Source organism: Manis pentadactyla, chromosome 10 (genome assembly GCF_030020395.1).
Source record: "Manis pentadactyla isolate mManPen7 chromosome 10, mManPen7.hap1, whole genome shotgun sequence".
Taxonomy (NCBI): domain Eukaryota; kingdom Metazoa; phylum Chordata; class Mammalia; order Pholidota; family Manidae; genus Manis; species Manis pentadactyla.
Genome location: NC_080028.1, coordinates 16,437,930 through 16,457,946, shown reverse-complemented (window position 1 = coordinate 16,457,946; position 20,017 = coordinate 16,437,930). Strand labels below are relative to the sequence as shown.

Sequence of the window (20,017 nt, the reverse complement as noted above, 5' to 3'; positions counted from 1 at the left end):
TGGGGGATTTTATGTTGCATTTTTTGTTGCCTTTTATTTTGAATACCTATGTCAGTGAAAGAGAGGAAACTAGTGTTTATTGAAGACAAGGAGAAGAAAATTTAGATTTTCCAGTTTTTCTGGAATTTCTGGGCCCTAAATACAGTTGTAAACTTTTCTCCTCCTTCCATTGAAGGATGATGGGACTAGCTTAAAATGAGTAAAAGTGAGTAAAACAAAGACTATTTCTTCTAGAATTTGTGAGACAGACACATAAACAGATGCCAATGCAATGTGGGAAAGCTAGGATAATGTTACAGGGTACTATAAAACAGAGAATAGAGTACTCCAATCAAATTAGGTGTTCAAGAAAGGCTTCCAGGAAAAGATGACATCTGACTAAATGTAAAACTACGGCAAGGGATTGCTACTACATCATTATAATAAATCTAGTATCAAGTTTCCCTCAACTGGATTTCCTTCATTTAGCTGGCTGAATAATTGGGCAGGGATGGGGGTGGTTCTTCAAAGCTTGTTAGTCTGGTAAGAGAGTGAAATACCAAGAATTCAAAAAACAATCACTATGTCATGTCTTATGTAGAATACCAAAGGGATCTAGGTTTGGTTTCTATACTCAAGGAGGAACATTCTAGATGGAGAGGAATTAAACATGTATTAGAAAACCTTATTATATAATATGCCATCAAAATATAGGGATAGGGATGGGTGGAGTGGTATGGACTGCAATCTTTGAATAAGAGCTGGGATTTAAACCAAGGTTTTAAATATAAATTAAGCCCAGACCAAGAAGAGAAGTCAATAAAGAATAGTAAAAGGTGTATCTCAAGTAGTCAAGGAATCTTTGTCTTTATAAAGTATTTCTTCATTCATCCATCTTTGAATCAACTGAAGCAGGCAGGGGAAGGTCAAAAGCTTTTATCCAAACCTCAGTCTCCAAAGAGGTATGTGTTTATGTCTGTCAGTGTCAGAGCATGAAGATTTGATTTGAGAATTTACAATCTGACTCTAAGCTATTTCACTGGAATAATACACAATGTCAGTTGCAAATACAAAGATCTACTCTGGCAGATACCTGATTCTTGGGGAGAAAATAAAAACTAAAACCCATAAAAATGGAAGTCATAAAAGACACATAAAAGAATTGAACACTGTAAGATAAAGAAAAAATATTTCCCAATTGTCATCAGAGATCAAGGACTCACCATTCGTAATTCTATTTTTAATAAAACAGCAGCATCAGCTAACACCTGCATAGCATCTACTACATAGCAAGCTTGGTATAATTAACTCATTTAACCCTCAAAATGAGTCATAAGATAGATATTCCCATTCCTCCCATTTTATAGAGGAGGTAATGATACACAGAGAGATTAATAATTACTCTTTCCTCAACTCCAGTTTTTGAACTTTCATGTGCCAGAATTTAAGTCAGAGGTACAGGTTGAAATATAATATTTTTATAAATTCAGAAAAATTACTTATATTTTGCATTGACTTAAGTGAAATGATGGGTGATCATATGTTGGCACAGAGCCACAAATATAAATGTCAAATCAATCAGTAAGTCTAAGAGGGAGAGTTGCAAACAGGAACTTGCTCTAAATATGGCATGTTTATCAACAGACCAAAGAGTATTTCTGAATATTTCCCTTAGCCTGAGTATTGTATCTTTTTTCATAGTACTTACCCAAGTAGAGAACATAAATAATAAGGGACCATATCATATACAGCAATAAAGGTTGCCAGTAGTAGAAAAGCATTTGAAATAACTTTTGTCCCTATTGAGCAGTAGAAAAATATTACTCCCCAGGTGCAGTTAGTTGCTTTTTCTTCCAAGCTGTGAAAGCATTTTACATGTAGCTATCCCCAGCATTTAAATTATATTATATTATAATTTTTTGTTCATTTAGTAGTCTTCCCTCCAGACTATGAGTCCTTGAGGATGTCTGCATTTATTCATCCTGATATTTAAAACCCATCTTTGCATCTAGTAGAATGAAGTTTTATTGAATGAATAAATGAACAAATGATTAGAAAGGTATATTTTAATAAAAGTGTCAAGCATTATCAAATACTATAGAAAAGTTAAAAATACCAATTAAGTCATAAAGGTGTTATTTTAAGAGTAGATTCTAGTCTCCCTTGCTGGGAGGCATTTAAGGCCTTTTTACATTGGCCGTAAGCTACCTTCTTAACCTTATGTCATCTACTCCCTCCTCTTAGTTATATCCTGGATATGAATTACTTCCTCTTTCTGGCACAAGTTCTGTATTTCTCATCTCTAGGCTGTAACTATAAAATCTCCAAAAGTTTTAGATGAAAAAGTCCTTTAAGTATAAAATATTTGAGCATACTTATTAACATTGTGCTAATATGTTTGTTACAAAACATAAAAAAACAGATACATTTTAAACAAATGAGGTAAAATAGGTTTTAATTTTTTCTTCCTATATACACAATACTTTGTTTTACATGTACTTCACTTTGAAAATCACTGATTTATATCAAAAAAACAAATCTCACAGAGTTTTTGTGAGAATTAAATAAGTACATGTAATGCACTTAGAACAATGCTGGTCACACAGGAAACCCTGTAAATGTCAGTTAATTTTATATCATCATTATCATCAATGCAGTTTTTTCGGACAGGAATAATTTCCCCATCCCCTATCCTCTAACCTTACTCCTACATGTCAAACCCTTTGAAGACCAAACGTAAATGTTATCTCTTCAAAGAATTTTATTAGAATGCATCTCTTTGGGTGTTAGGGTCTCTCCCTGCAGGAAGTACCAGTCCTACATGTTTAGCAAGAAGCCAAAATAAGGCAAAAATAGTTGGAAAAACTTAAGGATGAGTTAATGGAAAATGATGCAAATGAAAAAAGATGGAATGAATAGCCTCAAGAAAAATAAAGTACACAAAAAGGAAATATAATCATAGTACACTATCTGGCTCTATAGTAAACAGTGTTTACAAAGGCCCAATCATACAAACAGTGACTATGAGTTTAACAAAAAACCGATATAACAGCTGTTTTAGAACTATATAAGAAAGATGGGGCATTATAACAGCCCTCAAATCCTCAATTTTTATTAGCAAAAGTCTAAAGTTTAGGCATGTTACTTTAAAATGCATATATAAATTATCAGAAGAAACAGTTAAAATACTTCAAAGTTATTGACTCTGAGGAATGTGAATGGAAAGGTAGAACTCTTTAGTACTATTTAATTTAAAATTGTACATGTATATACTATTGGTCACCCATTTTGCAAATAAAGCCTTACATTTTCTTAAATTTAAGTGCATAAAGATGGCAAGTTGGGCACATATATTCAACTCTACTCTCTCCAGTAACCTCTTTGACACAATAGAGAAAAGATTTAGAAAGGCACAGAAATCTGCCAGAAAGAGGAGAAAAAAGATAAAGAAATAGAGAATAGGAAAAGATAAAGAATTTAATGCAGGAGTTTCAGGAACCAAATAATAAGGTTCCAGAAAGAAAGAAGAGAGAAAATGGAGAAAGTATCATCAAAGGACTAATTCAAAAATTTTTCTTAGAACTGAAGAACATGAATTTTTAGGTTGAAAAGGACCAAAAATGTCTGACAAAACAGACAAAACATCTAAACCAGGACACCAATGTAAAATTTTAAAAAAACAGGAAAAAAGAGAAGGTTTTGCAAACTTCTAGGGAGATATAAGAAATGAAGTAAAATGAGATCAGCAGTGAGGCTAGCACCTGACTTACAGAGATGTTAAAATGCAATGAAAATTTAAGAAATAAAAAGAAAGAAATAATTCTATATCCAGTCGACCTATTCATGTAAAAGCATTTTACAACAAGGAATGATTCCAAAAACTTACTCCCATGCATTCTCAGGAATCTATTAGATGTGTTCACACAAAACAAGAGAATAATAAAAAGGAAGACATGGAATCCAGAAAACAGGAAATCCAATGGTTCTAATTTATCAGTCATCTTAAAAGTGGCATGAGCTTATTGGTTTTAAGAAGATGAAATCAACACAAAGGCGTTCAGTTGATTAAAAATACTAAAATATTTCACATACCTTTAGATTTACAGTTACACTTTTACAGTAGTCTGAACATAAAAGAGATCAAAAGAGGTTTTAAGTCTTACCTGTAACACAGCAGCAAATAAGTATACTACTATGAAGATCACAGTTAAAGAAGTGTGGCCACTTTTCATCAAATGAATAGTGTAGAGGAAAATTATATGTCCAGGAATCACTAAAAGCAATAGAACTTGAGCAGACTTCTTGTTTACTCCTGCAATATGAAATGAAAAAGTTGTTAAAACCAAATCATGTTTTGGTCAGTAATAGGTCACAGATGTAAATTTGAGGATTACTTTCTAGCTATTATGCAGCATAGTATCACATTAAACTCAATTGCTAAAAATAAATTTCAGCTTTTTACAATTCATGTAGTTCTTTGAAATTTGTATTATATGCTATATGTTAATTTAATGAAAGATGGTTGCTAAAAATTTGCTGTGAAGAACATTGGTCAGACTTTAATATATCATAAAAACACAAGGAAGACAAAAGAAATAAAGTTTTTAAAGTATTGGGATGTTTTAATTTTACTTTTCCTTTAGGGTTCTTTCACCAATACTATAAGGCTGGATATTTCTGATCCTTATTCAAAAATCAATAATTATATTTATTTTTACTAGAAAAAAGGAAGTGATCAAAATTTTACAAGGTTTAAAATTGTGGTCTTAGTTTTTTGGTGATCACTGCCTCAGTGACATAAACAACTCACTATTTCTTGTAACTGAGCTTATCATCTCTCATCCTATTTGGTTGGGATCAAACATCTACATTTAGAAAGGCCAAAAAGATTAATATAGGAAAGACAGTATATTTGTCTCCCTAAGTCACTTAGCAATACTTTCTTGTGTGTATAAGGTTCTTCTTTCCTAACTCATAAACAAGATATCCCCCAAAAAGGGATAAAAGAGAAAAATAATACAAATTTCTCAGCAACTGCAGAATTCATGCAAATGACATTTTGTTCACTGAGACTTAGTGAACAAGATCTATTGTATTTGATATCTATTTAGCTATCAGAAATAGAAAAGTTGTACAATACTCACAAACGATATGAATCCACCAAATGTTACCTGTCTATACTCCAAGAGGAATAGTTCCTGATATAAAATATGCAAAAATCCACAAGCACATACCTGGACCAAAAAAAGTTCTAATTGGGTAGTAACAACCTTTAGGTTCATCAGGCAGTTCTCCTGGAATGCTGTGTAAATGGAGGTAGGTAGAAATCCTGCTAGCCTGAATGGCCACCAAATTACCACCAATACCTGAAACATAAGGAAAAAATTAAGTAGTTATCCTCAAATTTTAAATAACTTGCATAAATTCAACTAAATGCAAGCATCTTTTTGTCACATTCTGGACCAATAAAACAAAATAAAGAATTCTACTGAAATGTTGATTTATTTAATGTTAAATTAGGTATTCCAAAGGTATAAGAAAATCATTATTAGGAAAGACTCATTCATTATTTTTTCAAATCTGATTCACTATCTATTCTGAAAGCAGACCAGAACAAGTAATTTTTCAAATTACCATCACAACCAGATATAAAACTAGGTAAAAAGATGTTTCATGCTTATCACCCAGGAAAGTGAAAACATGAGATTTATTCAAATAGACAAGGCTTGACTCTCTTCTTTTCTACTAAAGCAATTGGTATAAGCCCTGAAAAATATTCAAGAGAGTCCTCTTTCAACCTAGATTATCTTCTCAAATACTCTGAGGAAGATTTGATGTTAAGAGGTAAAATGAATTCCAAAGGGTGATAAGCAACCCCCACCCCAAGTTGAAATGGAACACTCAAACTATTTCTCCTTTCACAGCATATGGAAGAGGCAGTAGTCTTAAAAGCAAGTAGGAAGAACACAACTGAAAATTCTTACATGCTGAGTGTGGGCTGCCAGAACGATTTGGAATACTTGGAGCTCTAGACACAGGGGAGTTCACATTCACTTGCCAGCTATTTCCACAAGCCTCTACCGGGTGCTTATGAGATAGACTGAGTTAGGGCAGATGACTTAAGATAACCCACCATGGTGGACACAGGCAAGAAATCCCATCCATTTCTGAATGCTTCATTCGTATGAAGCAAAAGCTGCTTGGGGAGGTAGAGGAAACACTCCAGCTAGGCAAAGATCAGTAGCTGCTGGAAAAAGAACAGAAGCAAAAGTTGTCTGCTTCTGAGGAGTAGAAGAAAATCTTCCTGCTCAAGAGCAATATGGCAGGGTTGACTACTAATAGGGGGAGGTGAAGAAACATTGAGAAAGCTCTTTCCCTGAGGACCAAGTGTATAGAGACTGCATAAGTTTGAGGATAGGGCAAGAGAATTCCAAATTCAATCCCATGCCATGCATCAGGTTACAAGGATCAGCAGCCTACCATGGGCAGAGGAGCAAGCACACAGACAGTTAACCTTTCCAAGCTGCAGGTATACAGCACTCCGGGATTTATATTAAGCATTAGGTAACAGGAACCTATCAATGAAGAAATTTGAAGTCAGTAGTGTACTGAAGGTTAACTAATAACCACAAAAAACAAACCCAGCTCAACTATTAACTAGTCAGCTCTTCTTCTGAGATAGCAGTGAAAAAGGTTAAGAGTAGACATTATTAGAGGTATGAACAGAGGTAGAGGGAAAGAAAGGCTGGGAGAGACCACGCCTGAAGCCTCTTTTCTCTACAGACTTGCCCTACAAGTGACATTAAAGGAACTTCAGGCGGAAAGGAACATAGTACCAGATGGAAATATGGATCTACACAAAGGAAAGAAGAGTACTGGGAATGTAAAATACATGGGAAGGAGAAAAGATATCATTTTGTCATTTTTAATCTCTTCAAAAACACTGACCATTTAAAGCAAAAGTAACAACACATTATAGAGTTTATAACAAAGTAAAATGTAGGGGAAAAAAAGCACATAAGAAAGATAAATGAAAACCCAAGTATACTGATATAATGCTCTTATCCTATGTGTGAAGTGGTATATTATTATTTGAAAGTGCAGTGTGAAAGATATATATTATAAGCCCTAGATCAACAGTTCTCAAAGTATGGTCTCAGGATCTGAAGGAAGATTGGTTCCAGAAATTTCAGTCCCTAGCTAACAGAAGTCCCAGAAGGAGAGATTGGTATGTATATCTTAAAGCAATTTATATATAATACATATGTCTTAAAGCAACATGTATTAGTATGATAAAGGCTTTAAGAAATCCTGTAGTCAAGAAATCTAATGTTTCCCAAACTTATTGACCATAAAACTAGTGTTACCATGAAATACAATTGGGAAAATGATACTAGTTTTAAGAGATGTTAAAACACATCCTAATTAAGATATCAACACAGATATGTCTTACTTTAAACAAAGCATGTATTCTTGTATCTAATATACAGATAAATTAGTAGTTGTTTATTTTGAAGGAAAAAAATCATAGGCTTTAGAATCAAGCTGACCTAGGTTTAAATCTTGACTCACTACTTACTAAATATGAGATCTTGGACAAATTATTTTCTCATTGTGAATATTAAATAAAATCACATGCATAAAAGACCTATAAGTTATCTGGCATATAGTAGGTACCCAGCAAATAGCAAATGATGATGGAGATGATGATGGTGGTGGTGGTGGTGATGATGATGATAATTAGGGGTCCTTTAAATAGTATTATCTCCTAGTACATTTTAAATGAATGTCAATTCTCAAAAGTTTTTCTTTTTTGAGGAACTTGGAGGAATCTTCTCTATCAATGTTTAATACACGATAAGCTCATTGTGACACCCAACTAAGAAGTTTACTCACTGATACACAAAAAAGATTTTACCACCATGCAATGCCACATTGCAGACTCCAAGGAGAGCTCTTTAGTGAAGCTCCAGAATTGTTTCTTATTGTGTAGGTGAGATAACAGAAATACTCATGAAAACCTTACTAACAACAGGGTTGTTCTAACTTAAACTTCACACTGAAATGTTGGACTGTACAGCTCTAATAGCCATTTGGGTAATTTTTATGCTAGTGAATTCATTAACTAATATTCACTGAAGAGGTTTGAACAGGCGGAAGGAAAGCAGTAATCATTCCAGGCAGTGAAAATACAGATCTTTGTAGGGCCATAATATAAGGATCTGGTTAGAATGATGAAGTAAAAAGTTATACACATTCAACAGCATAAAGAGCACCTTGAAGCTCGACCAAAGAATTCAAAACTTGATTTGAAAGGCAGGAGAAAAACCTCTGTTAAGTTCATTATTTTAAGACTGATGCAATAAAAGCAATGTTTAAGGAAGACTAGAGTGTGACATTTAAATTGCACTGAATTAGGAAGTGAGTCAGGAAGGCTACTTTATTACTTGAGTAATGGCTAACGTGAGACATTGGCAGACTACAATGGTGAGGTATACTTGTTATATAAATAAATAAGTGAATTATGTTAAAGGGCAAACAGACAAGGTTTGCTCACTGTTTATTCAAGAGGATAAAGAGCCAAGTTGAATCACATGGTTCACGATTTTAAGGGTTGGTGATGGGGAGAGTGGTAGCACCAGGAATAACAGGAGAGTGTCTACAGAGAAAATTTGTTCATGGACATTCTAAAGCTGCACAAAAATTTAAGCGTTCATTAAAAATTTAAATGTGGTATCAGATTTTGGAGAGATTGCCTTCATATAACATATTGCCTTATACCTAAATATACAGAAGTAATTTGTGTTAAATGTGTAATATATCCTGTGAAATGTTCTTCCTCAGGTAGAGTTATCTTTTAAATTCTATTGGCTCAAGCTATACTAAAATCCAGTTTAATGACAGTCAACCCAAAAGCCAGTAGGACTGGATTAAAATGATCTTATTAAACGAAAGTCCATGTGAATTTAAGTACTATAATTCCCATTTTATAGATAAGAAGAAAATGTAAGGCAGATTTTAAAGGGATCATCAGAGCAGTAATAGATTTCAGTGGACCGAAGTAACTCAAGCAATACTTAAACCCACCTAACTCTGATTTATCCATGAGAACAGACAGGGGCAATGACAAAACATAAAATAGCAGATAAGCCCAAAGTAAGTGATAATCCAGAACCAAACCGAAATATCATATTTTTCACACTAACATTAAAAACTAGGCATGCCTGTGTAACAGAGAAGACAAGTAATGATTCTATAGCATCTTACTACGCTGATGGACAGTGACTGTAATGGGGTATGTGGTGGAGACTTAATAAAAGGGGGAGTCTAGTAACCATTGTAAGTATTGTACATTAATGATACCAAAAAAAAAAAAAAAAACTAGGTATGCCTGACTCTCAAACTAATACCTACTGATAAGATGAAGAGACAGTTTTGTTTTATTTTCCAAAAATGCACTCTGCTTTACTGAGAACAGGGAAGGTCAATTCTGCTGTGAACACCAACCTGGGGCTGGAGGGAAAATGGAGGGGATGGGAAATAGACCTCCTAAAATATGAACCCTAAGATGCCTGTTAGCACCTAAGAGTATGTAAAGATTTGATATCATCATGAAACAGTATATGTAATTCTTACCATTAATAACTGGTGTGTAAACAACAATCCCAGCCAAGTTTGGATCAGATACAGTTGTGTCCAGAATAAGGCCCCCAATGCTGCAAGATACAAAATCATATACGTTAGGAAAGAGGAAGGGAAATGTACTAATTTGAAGTTATTGTTTATATACAAACACCCTACTTTTCAAAATAAAATATTTAGACATTTAAAAAATAGAATAAGAACAAAAAATATTCAAAGTTAAAATATATGTTCTCAGAATAATATTGAAAATAAAATCTGACATAAGCTGTAGCCCTACATTTCAGGGCTCTTTTTCTGATTTCCAACATGTTACTTATAAAGAGGAAAATCATATACTTACATTAAAATCTCTGAAAAGATATGTAAGAATTAGTAACAATTTCTATCCCTAGGGAGTGAGACTGACAGGAGACTGATGGTCATTTTATATCCTTCTATACTTAGTCTTTTAAACCACATGCACTTACTGCTCTTGTAATTAAAAAATAATTTTAGAAAGAGTATCTTTCATATTTGAAGTAACCCAGACATTAAAGGGATGACTTTTATCAATATGACTTTTATTAAAGCCAGATACAGTTAGGGCATGTCTTATCACTGGTAAATTAAAAATTATGAGCTGTCGCCATAGAAAGGGATGATCTTAAAAATAGAGATCTGGAAAACATATAGTTAAAGAGTTGCAAGCCATATACTTTCAATGTCTCAATGGAGCTTGGATATTTTCTTAAGTTTCCAAAACCATTTTCATTGGTTATTTCCGTTTCTTGGCTTATGTGCTATCAAACATTGTCAGTCCCACTATTCTTGGGATTACGTTAACAAAATATTCCTGGGAAATGCAATCCACATTACAGAAAAATGAACCACAGATTGTCAATGGAATGGGGATGAAGATCAAAATATCTGATGAAATGTTCTTACCACTACTTGATAATTAATATTAGGAATTTATTAAGTCTCATTATTTTAATTCTTTAGTAAAATAAATGAATAACATGCCTAAACTGCTAGGAGTTACCATTAAAAGTTACACTGTAGAGGGGCGGAGCCAAGATGGCGGCATGAGTAGGACAGTGGAAATCTCCTCCCAAAAACATATATTTTTGAAAATACAACAAATACAACTATCCCTAAAAGAGAGACCAGAAGACACAGGACAACAGCCAGACTACATCCACACCTGTGAGAACCCAGCACCTGGTGAAAGGGGTAAGATACAAGCCACAGCTCGGTGGGACCTGAGGCCCCTCACCCCAGCTCCCAGCGAGAGGAGAGGAGTTGGAGCAGGGAGGGAGAGGGAGCCCAGGACTGCTAAACACCCAGCCCTAGCCATCTGCACCAGAGCGCAGACACACAGTGCATGCATGGGGTGCTGGAAACTAGGGAAGCAGGACAGTAAGACCTGTGAGTGGGTCCCGCAGCCGGAGCCCCTGGAACAAAGAAAAGTGAGTGCTTTTTGAAAGTCTTAAAGGGACAGGGACTGCACAGCTGGACGGAAGCATCCCGGGTCACAGTCCAGCAGCTAGAAATTCCAGGGAACTCCGGGTGCACTAACCCCCTGGGCAGCAGCTCTGAGACCCCTCATGGAGGTAAACAGCCAAACAGCCCCCATCCATTACCCATCCAGGGCCCCGCCATAGCAGAGCAGAAGCCTGAGGCTGGCCACGCCCACCGCAAGGGAGCTTCCTCCATACTGGCCTGGCAAGATAGAGACCCAATCTACATGCAATAGCCCAACAAAAGCCACTAGGGGTCACAGTTGTCCCAGTAAAGAAAGGCCAGGAGCAAGTGCAAAGAGTCTTGACTCTTCCAGCTGACAGATGAGTCAATAGCATACCACTGCACCTATCAACATGAAAAGGCAAAAAAATTTGATTCAGACAGGACTAACCCAGACAGCTTCAACATCCTCTACATCTTCCCCTGAGAAGGAACCTGAGGAGATAGATTTAACCAATATTCCTGAAAAAGAATTTAAATCAAAAGTCATTACCATGCTGATGGACTTGCAGAGAAATATGCAAGAACTAAGGAGGGAGAATGCAGAAATAAAACAATCTCTGGAATGACTTCAAAGCAGAATGGACGAGATGCAAGAGACCATTAATGGACTACAAAACAGAGAACAGGAACACAGAGAAACTGATGCAGAGAGAGATAAAAGGATCTCAAGGAATGAAAGAATTTTAAGACAAATGTGTGACCAAGTGAAACAGAACAATATTTGCATGATAGGAGTACCAGAAGAAGAAGAGAGAGAAAAAGGGATAGAAAGTGTCTTTGAAGAAATAATTGATGAAAACTTCCCCAAACTAGGGGAGGAAATGGCCTCTCAGACCACAAAGGTACAAAGAACTCCGATGACAAGGGATCCAAGGAGGGCAACACCAAGACACATAATAATTAAAATGGCAAAGATCAAAGACAAGGACAAAGTATTAAAGGCAGCCAGAGAGAAAAAAAAGGTCACCTACAAAGGAAAACCCATCAGGCTATCATCAGACTTCTCAACAGACACCTTACAGGCCAGAAGAGAATGGCATGATATACTTAATGCAATGAAACAGAAGAGCCTCAAAACAAGAATACAGTATCAAGCATGATTATCATTTAAATATGCAGGAGGGATTAAACAATTCTCAGACAAGCAAAAGTTGAGGGAATTTGCCTCCCCAAAACCACCTCTACAGGGCATCTTACAGGGACTGCTCTAGATGGGAGCACTCCTAAAAAGAGCACAGAACAAAACACCCAACATATGAAGAAGGGAGGAGGAGGAATAAGAAGGGAGAGAAATAAAGAATCATGAGACAGTGTTTATAATAGCTCAATAAGCGAGTTAAGTTAGACAGAAAGATAGTAAAGAAGCTAACCTTGAACCTTTGGTAACCACAAACTTAAAGCCTGCAATGGCAATGAGTACATACATTTCAATAATCACCCTAAATGTAAATGGACTGAATGCACCAATCAAAAGACACAGAGTAATAGAATGGATAAAAAAGCAAGACCCATCCATATGCTGCTTACAAGAGACTCACTTCAAACCCAAAGACATGCACAGACTTAAAGTCAAGGGATGGAAAAAGATATTTCATGCAAACAACAGACAGAAAAAAGCAGGTGTTGCAATACTACTATCAGACAAAATAGATTTCAAAATAAAGAAAGTAACAACAGATAAAGAAGGACATTACGTAATGATAAAGGGCTCAGTCCAATAAGAGGATATAACCATTATAAATATATATGCACCCAATACAGGTGCACCAACATATGTGAAACAAATACTAACAGAATTAAAGGAGGAAACAGAATGAAATGCATTCATTTTGGAAGACTTCAACACACCACTCACTCCAAAGGACAGATCCACCAGACAGAAAATAAGTAAGGACACAGAGGCACTGAACAACACACTAGAACAGATGGACCTAATAGACATCTACAGAACTCTACATCCAAAAGCAACAGGATACACATTCTTCTCAAGTGCACATGGAACATTCTCCAGAATAGACCACATACTAGGCCACAAAAAGAGCCTCAGTAAATTCCAAAAGATTGAAATCCTACCAACCAACTTTTCAGACCACAAAGGCATAAATCTAGAAATAAATTGTACAAAGAAAGCAAGAAGGCTCACAAACACGTGGAGGCTTAACAACACGCTCCTAAATAATCAATGGATCAATGACCAAATTGAAATGGAGATCCAGCAATATATGGAAACAAATGACAACAAGAACACAAAGCCCCAACTACTGTGGGATACAGCAAAAGTAGTCTTAAGAGGAAAGTATATAGCAATCCAGGCATATTTAAAAAAGGAAGAACAATCCCAAATGAATGGTCTAATGTCACAATTATCGAAATTGGAAAAAGAAGAACAAATGAGGCCTAAGGTCAGCAGAAGGAGGGACATAATAAAGATCAGAGAAGAAATAAATAAAATTGAGAAGAATAAAACAATAGCAAAAATCAATGAAACCAAGAGTTGGTTCTTCGAGAAAATAAACAAAATAGATAAGCCTCTAGCCAGACTTATTAAGAGAAAAAGAGAGTCAACACACATCAACAGATTCAGAAATGAGAAAGGAAAAGTCACGATGGACCCCACAGAAATACAAAGAATTATTAGAGAGTACCATGAAAACCTATATGTTAACAAGCTGGGAAACCTAAGAGAAATGGACAACTTCCTAGAAAAATACAACCTTTCAAGGCTGACCCAGAAAGAAACAGAAAATCTAAACAGACCAATTTCCAACAATGAAATTGAAGCAGTAATCAAAAAACTACTAAAGAACAAAACCCCAGGCCAGATGGATTTACCTTGGAATTTTATCAGACATACAGAGAAGACATAATACCCATTCTCCTTAAAGTTTTCCAAAAATAGAAGAGGAGGGAATACTCCCAAACTCATTCTATGAAGCCAACATCACCCTAATACCAAAACCAGGCAAAGACCCCACCAAAAGAGAAAACTACAGACCAATATCCCTGATGAACGTAGATGCAAAAATACTCAACAAAATATTAGCAAACTGAATTCAAAAATACATCAAGAGGATCATACACCATGACCAAGTGGGATTCATCCCAGGGATGCAAGGATGGTACAACATTCGAAAATCCATCAACATCATCCACCACATCAACAACAAGAAAGACAAAAACCACATGATCATCTCCATAGATGCTGAAAAAGCATTCGGCAAAATTCAACATCCATTCATGATAAAAACTCTCAACAAAATGGGTATAGAGGGCAAGTACCTCAACATAATAAAGGCCATATATGATAAACCCACAGCCAACATCATACTGAACAGCGAGAAGCTGAAAGCTTTTCCTCTGAGATCGGGAACAAGACAGGGATGCCCACTCTCCCCACTGTTATTCAACATAGTACTGGAGGTCCTAGCCATGGCAATCAGACAAAACAAAGAAATACAAGGAATCCCGATTGGTAAAGAAGAAGTTAAACTGTCACTATTTGCAGATGACATGATATTGTACATAAAAAACCCTAAAGACTCCACTCTGAAACTACTAGAGCTAATATCGGAATTCAGCAAAGTTGCAGGATACAAAATTAACACACAGAAATCTGTGGCTTTCCTATACACTAACAATAAACTAATAGAAAGAGAAATCAGGAAGACAATTCCATTCACAATTGCATCAAAAAGAATAAAATACCTAGGAATAAACCTAACCAAGGAAGTGAAAGACCTATACCCTGAAAACTATAAGACACTCTTAAGAGAAATTAAAGAGGTCACTAACAAATGGAAACTCATCCCATGCTCCTGGCTAGGAAGAATTAATATCGTCAAAATGGCCATCCTGCCCAAAACAATATACAGATTCGATGCAATCCCTATCAAACTACCAACAGCATTCTTCAATGAACTGGAACAAATAGGTCAAAAATTCATATGGAAACACCAAAGACCCCGAATAGCTAAAGCAATCCTGAGAAGGAAGAATAAACTGGGGGGGATCTCACTCCCCAACTTCAAGCTCTACTACAAAGCCACAGTAATCAAGACAATTTGGTACTGGCACAAGAACAGAGCCACAGACCAATGGAACAGAATAGAGACTCCAAACATTAACCCAAACATATATGGTCAACTAATATTCGATAAAGGGGCCATGGACATACAATGGGGAAATGACAGTCTCTTCAACAGATGGTGCTGGCAAAACTGGACAGCTACATGCAGGAGAATGAAACTGGATCACTGTCTAACCCCATACACAAAAGTAAATTCGAAATGGATCAAAGACTTGAATGTAAGTCATGAAACCATAAAACTCTTAGAAAAAAACATAGGCAAAAATCTCTTAGACATAAACATGAGTGACCTCTTCTTGAACATATCTCCCCGGGCAAGGGAAACAAAAGCAAAAATGAACAAGTGGGACTATATCAAGCTGAAAAGCTTCTGTACAGCAAAGGACACCATCAATAGAACAAAAAGGTATCCTACAGTATGGGAGAATGTATTCATAAATGACAGATCCGATAAAGGGTTGACATCCAAAATAAATAAAGAGCTCACACACCTCAACAAACAAAAAGCAAATAATCCAATTTAAAAATGGGCAGAACAGCTGAATAGACAGTTCTCTAAAGAAGAAATTCAGATGGCCAACAGACACATGAAAAGATGCTCCACATTGCTTGTCATCAGAGAAATGCAAATTAAAACTACAATGAGATATCATCTCACACCAGTAAGGATCGCTACCATCCAAAAGACAAACAACAACAAATGTTGGTGAGGTTGTGGAGAAAGGGGAACCCTCCTACACTGCTGGTGGGAATGTAAATTAGTTCAACCATTGTGGAAAGCAGTATGGAGGTTCCTCAAAATGCTCAAAATAGAAATACCATTTGACCCAGGAATTCCACTTCTAGGAATTTACCCTAAGAATGCAGCACTCCAGTTTGAAAAAAGACAGATGCACCCCTGTGTTTATCGCTGCACTATTTACAATAGCAAAGATATGGAAGCAACCTAAATGTCCACCAGTAGATCAATGGATAAAGAAGATGTGGTACATGTACACAATGGAATATTACTCAGCCATAAGAGAAGAACAGATTCTACCATTTGCAACAACATGGATGGAGCTAGAGGGTATTATGCTCAATGAAATAAACCAGGCGGAGAAAGACAAGTACCAAATGATTTCACTCATATGTGGAGTATAAGAACAAAGGAAAACTGAAGGAACAAAACAGCAGCAGAATCACAGAACCCAAGAATGGACTAACAGTTACCAAAGGGAAAGGGACTGGGGAGGATGGGTGGGAAGGGAGGGATAAGGGCGGGAAAAAAGAAAGGGGGCATTACGATTAACATGTATAGTGTTGGGGGGTGCACAGGGAGGGCTGTGCAACACAGAGAAGACAAGTAGTGATTTTACAGCATCTTACTATGTTGATGGACAGTGACTCTGAATGGGTATGTAGGGGGGACTTGGTGAAGGGGGGAGCCTAGTAAACTCAATGTCCTTCATGTAATTGTAGATTAATGAAACCAAAATAAAATTAATAAAAAAAAAATTTACACTGTAAAGTCCAAAAATAGTCATCCTTAGAATGTTTAAAGATTTTAAACCCTAATACATATATATACATTTCAATAGAACACACTAGTTATGTCAAAGAATAATTCTCCCTCCCACAAAGTATATAGATCATGCTGGAGAAAGAACACAAACACTTGATAAAATACATTTTAAAATATTTTTTATCTAGGTAATAAAACTTATAGAAACATTAGAAAATACAAACAAAAACAAGAAAATAAATATCAACAATAGTTACACCATTAAGAGTCATATTGTTAGCATGTTGGTATATAGCCTCCCACACATTTTTAGACATGTATATGTTTAAATATAAAAACTCCAATTGTAAGAGTGGTTTTTCTTCAGTTTAAAATTTTATTTTTATTGAACACATGTGCATTATTTAAAAAGTGAAAGTACCACAAAGCTTATAAAATAGTCCACAGCCCCACCCCCAGATCCTGCTCTCCACTAGCAATCATTTTCAATTTCTTTAGCTTTTTTCTTCTGTCATTTAATTCTATGTATCTAAAGAAAACATATTTATTGCTATTTCTTGATTTTTAATTTTAGGCATTTGCCTAATGATTTCCACTATTGCAGATGAGGATTTAGTCTCACTTGCCTTTTCTCCCCATCTCAGTCTCTTTACAATTCCCTTCCTCCCCCTATCCTGCCAACCTGGTTTTATTATAAACCAGTGAAATATTTAGGGCTCACTTTATTGTAACAATGGAATCATTATTTACAACTGAGATACAAAGTATATTATTAGATTTCTTCACTTGTGTTTTTTGCTTTGTCTCCTATTTTTCTTAATTTTTTAGGTACTTATTACTAATACAGCCTTAAATTTATAACAAAGTTAATGAAATGACTCTGAATACAGTCAAATTCATCAGGTAACTAATTAATCCCACTTATTTTTCTTAGAGACAAGCCTACTGCCCTCCTGTCAACCTGGATGGTTGCTCTTAGGTCTGATGCATAGCTGTCATCTGTACTTTCCTTTCAATCTCTCTGTGTTGGGTCTTGGTCTTTGTACTATGACCAAGTCCCAACATTTCATAGGATTCTGCTGCCTGAATCTTCCAAGAGAAATCAATCTATATTTAGAAAATGAACCACATGCTGCCACAGAGTGTGTTTCCTGATTCCTGTGTTGTCTTCTTTCTTGATTTATTTCCTCATTTTGATAGACCATATCTTCTATCAGCTTTTATATGACAGGGTATATGAGAAGTAAATATTTTGAGATCCGGCATGTCTGAAAATTCCTTGAGTCTACCCTTACATTTGATTGATACTACAACTACATTTTATATTCAAAATAATTTTCCCTCAGAATTTTGAAGAAATCACTTTTGGTGATATTATTGGACATCATTCTGATCCCCAATCCTTTATATGTAACTAGCCTTTTCTCTCTGGAAGCTTTTGGGATTTATGATAATGTGCTTTGATTTGGGTCCCTCCTACTCTAATTAGTAGTGCTGGGTATTCAGCAGGCCCCTCCCAATTGGGAAGCTGATGTTCTTCAGTTCTGGGGAATGTTCTTGTATTATTTATTTATTTATTTTATCTTGTACTATTTATTTGATAATTTTCTCTCCTTATTGCTTGCCTCCAATTGTCCACCTCTTTGCTTTTTGTTCTACTTTCTAGGATAGTTCCTCAGTTCCTCAATCTTATCTTCTAATATTTCTACTGAGTTTTTTGTTTCTGCTATTTATTTTTAAATTTCCAAGAGCTCTTCCTGTTTTTTAAATCCTTTTTATTAGAGCCTTATGTTCTTACATTAAGATGGCATAGCTTCTCTTATTTCTCTGAAGATATGGATAATAGTTTTTTGAGGCTTTTTCAACTACCCTTACATTTTCTTTGAACACCATTTTTCAGTCTCTCTTTCATGTTTAAAGTCTTAACTAAATGTTTGATCCTTTTACTGTCTGTTCCTCCTTAAGTGGCACTGAATAGCATAGTTGGAGCTCTCTGTGAACACAAGTAGAGCTTGTCAGCAGGTGGACATGCAGCTTTTTTGCTAAAGGACTCATAAGGGTCAATTTCTACAAGCTATTCTTCTGTGCTGAGTTTTCCCAGGGAAGAATTACCTAATTTTTTTGCCTGGGAGTTTAAGCCTAACAGCTAGCATTGTACCAGCAAAGAAAAAGAAGTGGGATAGGATTTTCACTTAATCCTGTTTACCATACAGTGCTTAATCCACATCCTCACTTGTGCAGGTGTTTCTGAATCCAGAGTCTCCTAATTTAGCCTCTCCAGAGTTAATGTTTATCTTCTGCAAAAGTGGAATAAGGGGGAATAGTCACCTGGGTGTGCCTGCGGAAGAAGGGCTTTTAGAAGTTAACCACTTCTTACATAAACTTTCAACCAATCTTCTTCATTTCAGCTTTCAGAAGTACTTAGTGCCTCTAATTCTTTCACCTTTTATTTTCTGAGGCTCACATCAGCTTGCATCTTATGAGGGTCCCCTCATCCTGCAGGTGATTAGGTTTCAGCTTTTTCATTCTGCTAATTCAGTCAATAACCATCTATCAGATTCCTATCTTAACTAATTTCGTTGAATCTCTTACCTGCTGTCCTCTCTGCTCTCCTCTGTCTTTGTGGTCTTACAGCTTTTTTATTCTTTTACTGTCATTTCAGTAGTTTCAAGAAGGAAGAAGATAAATGTGTCAATCTACCATGTTTAATAGGACACTCATACTTGTTTCTAGAATGCTCTTTTCACCAAATATATAATGAGTATCTCCATATCAATAGAAATGTTACAATGTGATTTTTAATGGTTGACTAATATTCCATTTTGTGACTATACCACAATTTGATCAGTAACAGATTGCTAGAACTCTAAGGTGTTTGCTCTTTTTTTTGGTTATTAAAAATTCCAATGTGATGGATCATTTGCATATATCCTTATTTCCTGTCAGAGTTCTAGAAATAAAAGCAGTCAAATGGTATGTACATATCTAAGGCTTTATGATACTTATGTGAGCAACTTATTATTAAAAACAAGTAATGTCTTTATCAAGTTAAATGCACACTCACACATATAAAGACAAACACCACTTAATTTTACTCATCAGTATGGTAAGGATTTTGGTTGGAGAAAAGTTTAAAACTGGTAGCATCTAGATGAATTCTATACATCTACTGATTTCAATAACTCTTGTCTCTTATGTCCCTATTACCTGGGATAATTAAGAATTGACTATATAAAATGATTAAACCAAGAAATAAAAACAGGTTACCAATTTGTTTTAATATATACATAGATACA

The 20,017-nt window shown here is 35.5% G+C and overlaps 1 protein-coding gene across 5 annotated transcripts in view; it reads right to left on the bottom strand.

Moving 5' to 3' along the window:
* Positions 1-20,017, bottom strand: part of SLC41A2 (solute carrier family 41 member 2) — a 206,358-nt gene that overhangs the window by 22,820 nt on the left and 163,521 nt on the right. For 4 of the 5 annotated variants that reach the window (XM_057486450.1, XM_036891307.2, XM_036891308.2 and 1 more), the window contains 3 exons: positions 9,616-9,695; positions 5,214-5,345; positions 4,143-4,291 (listed from right to left, as the gene is read on the bottom strand). In XM_057486450.1, coding sequence (XP_057342433.1) covers positions 4,143-4,291; positions 5,214-5,345; positions 9,616-9,695 — 361 coding nt within the window. Of the gene's footprint in view, positions 1-4,142; positions 4,292-5,209; positions 5,346-9,615; positions 9,696-20,017 lie in introns of all 5 variants that reach the window. The other variant, XM_057486451.1, reaches the window with a different exon arrangement.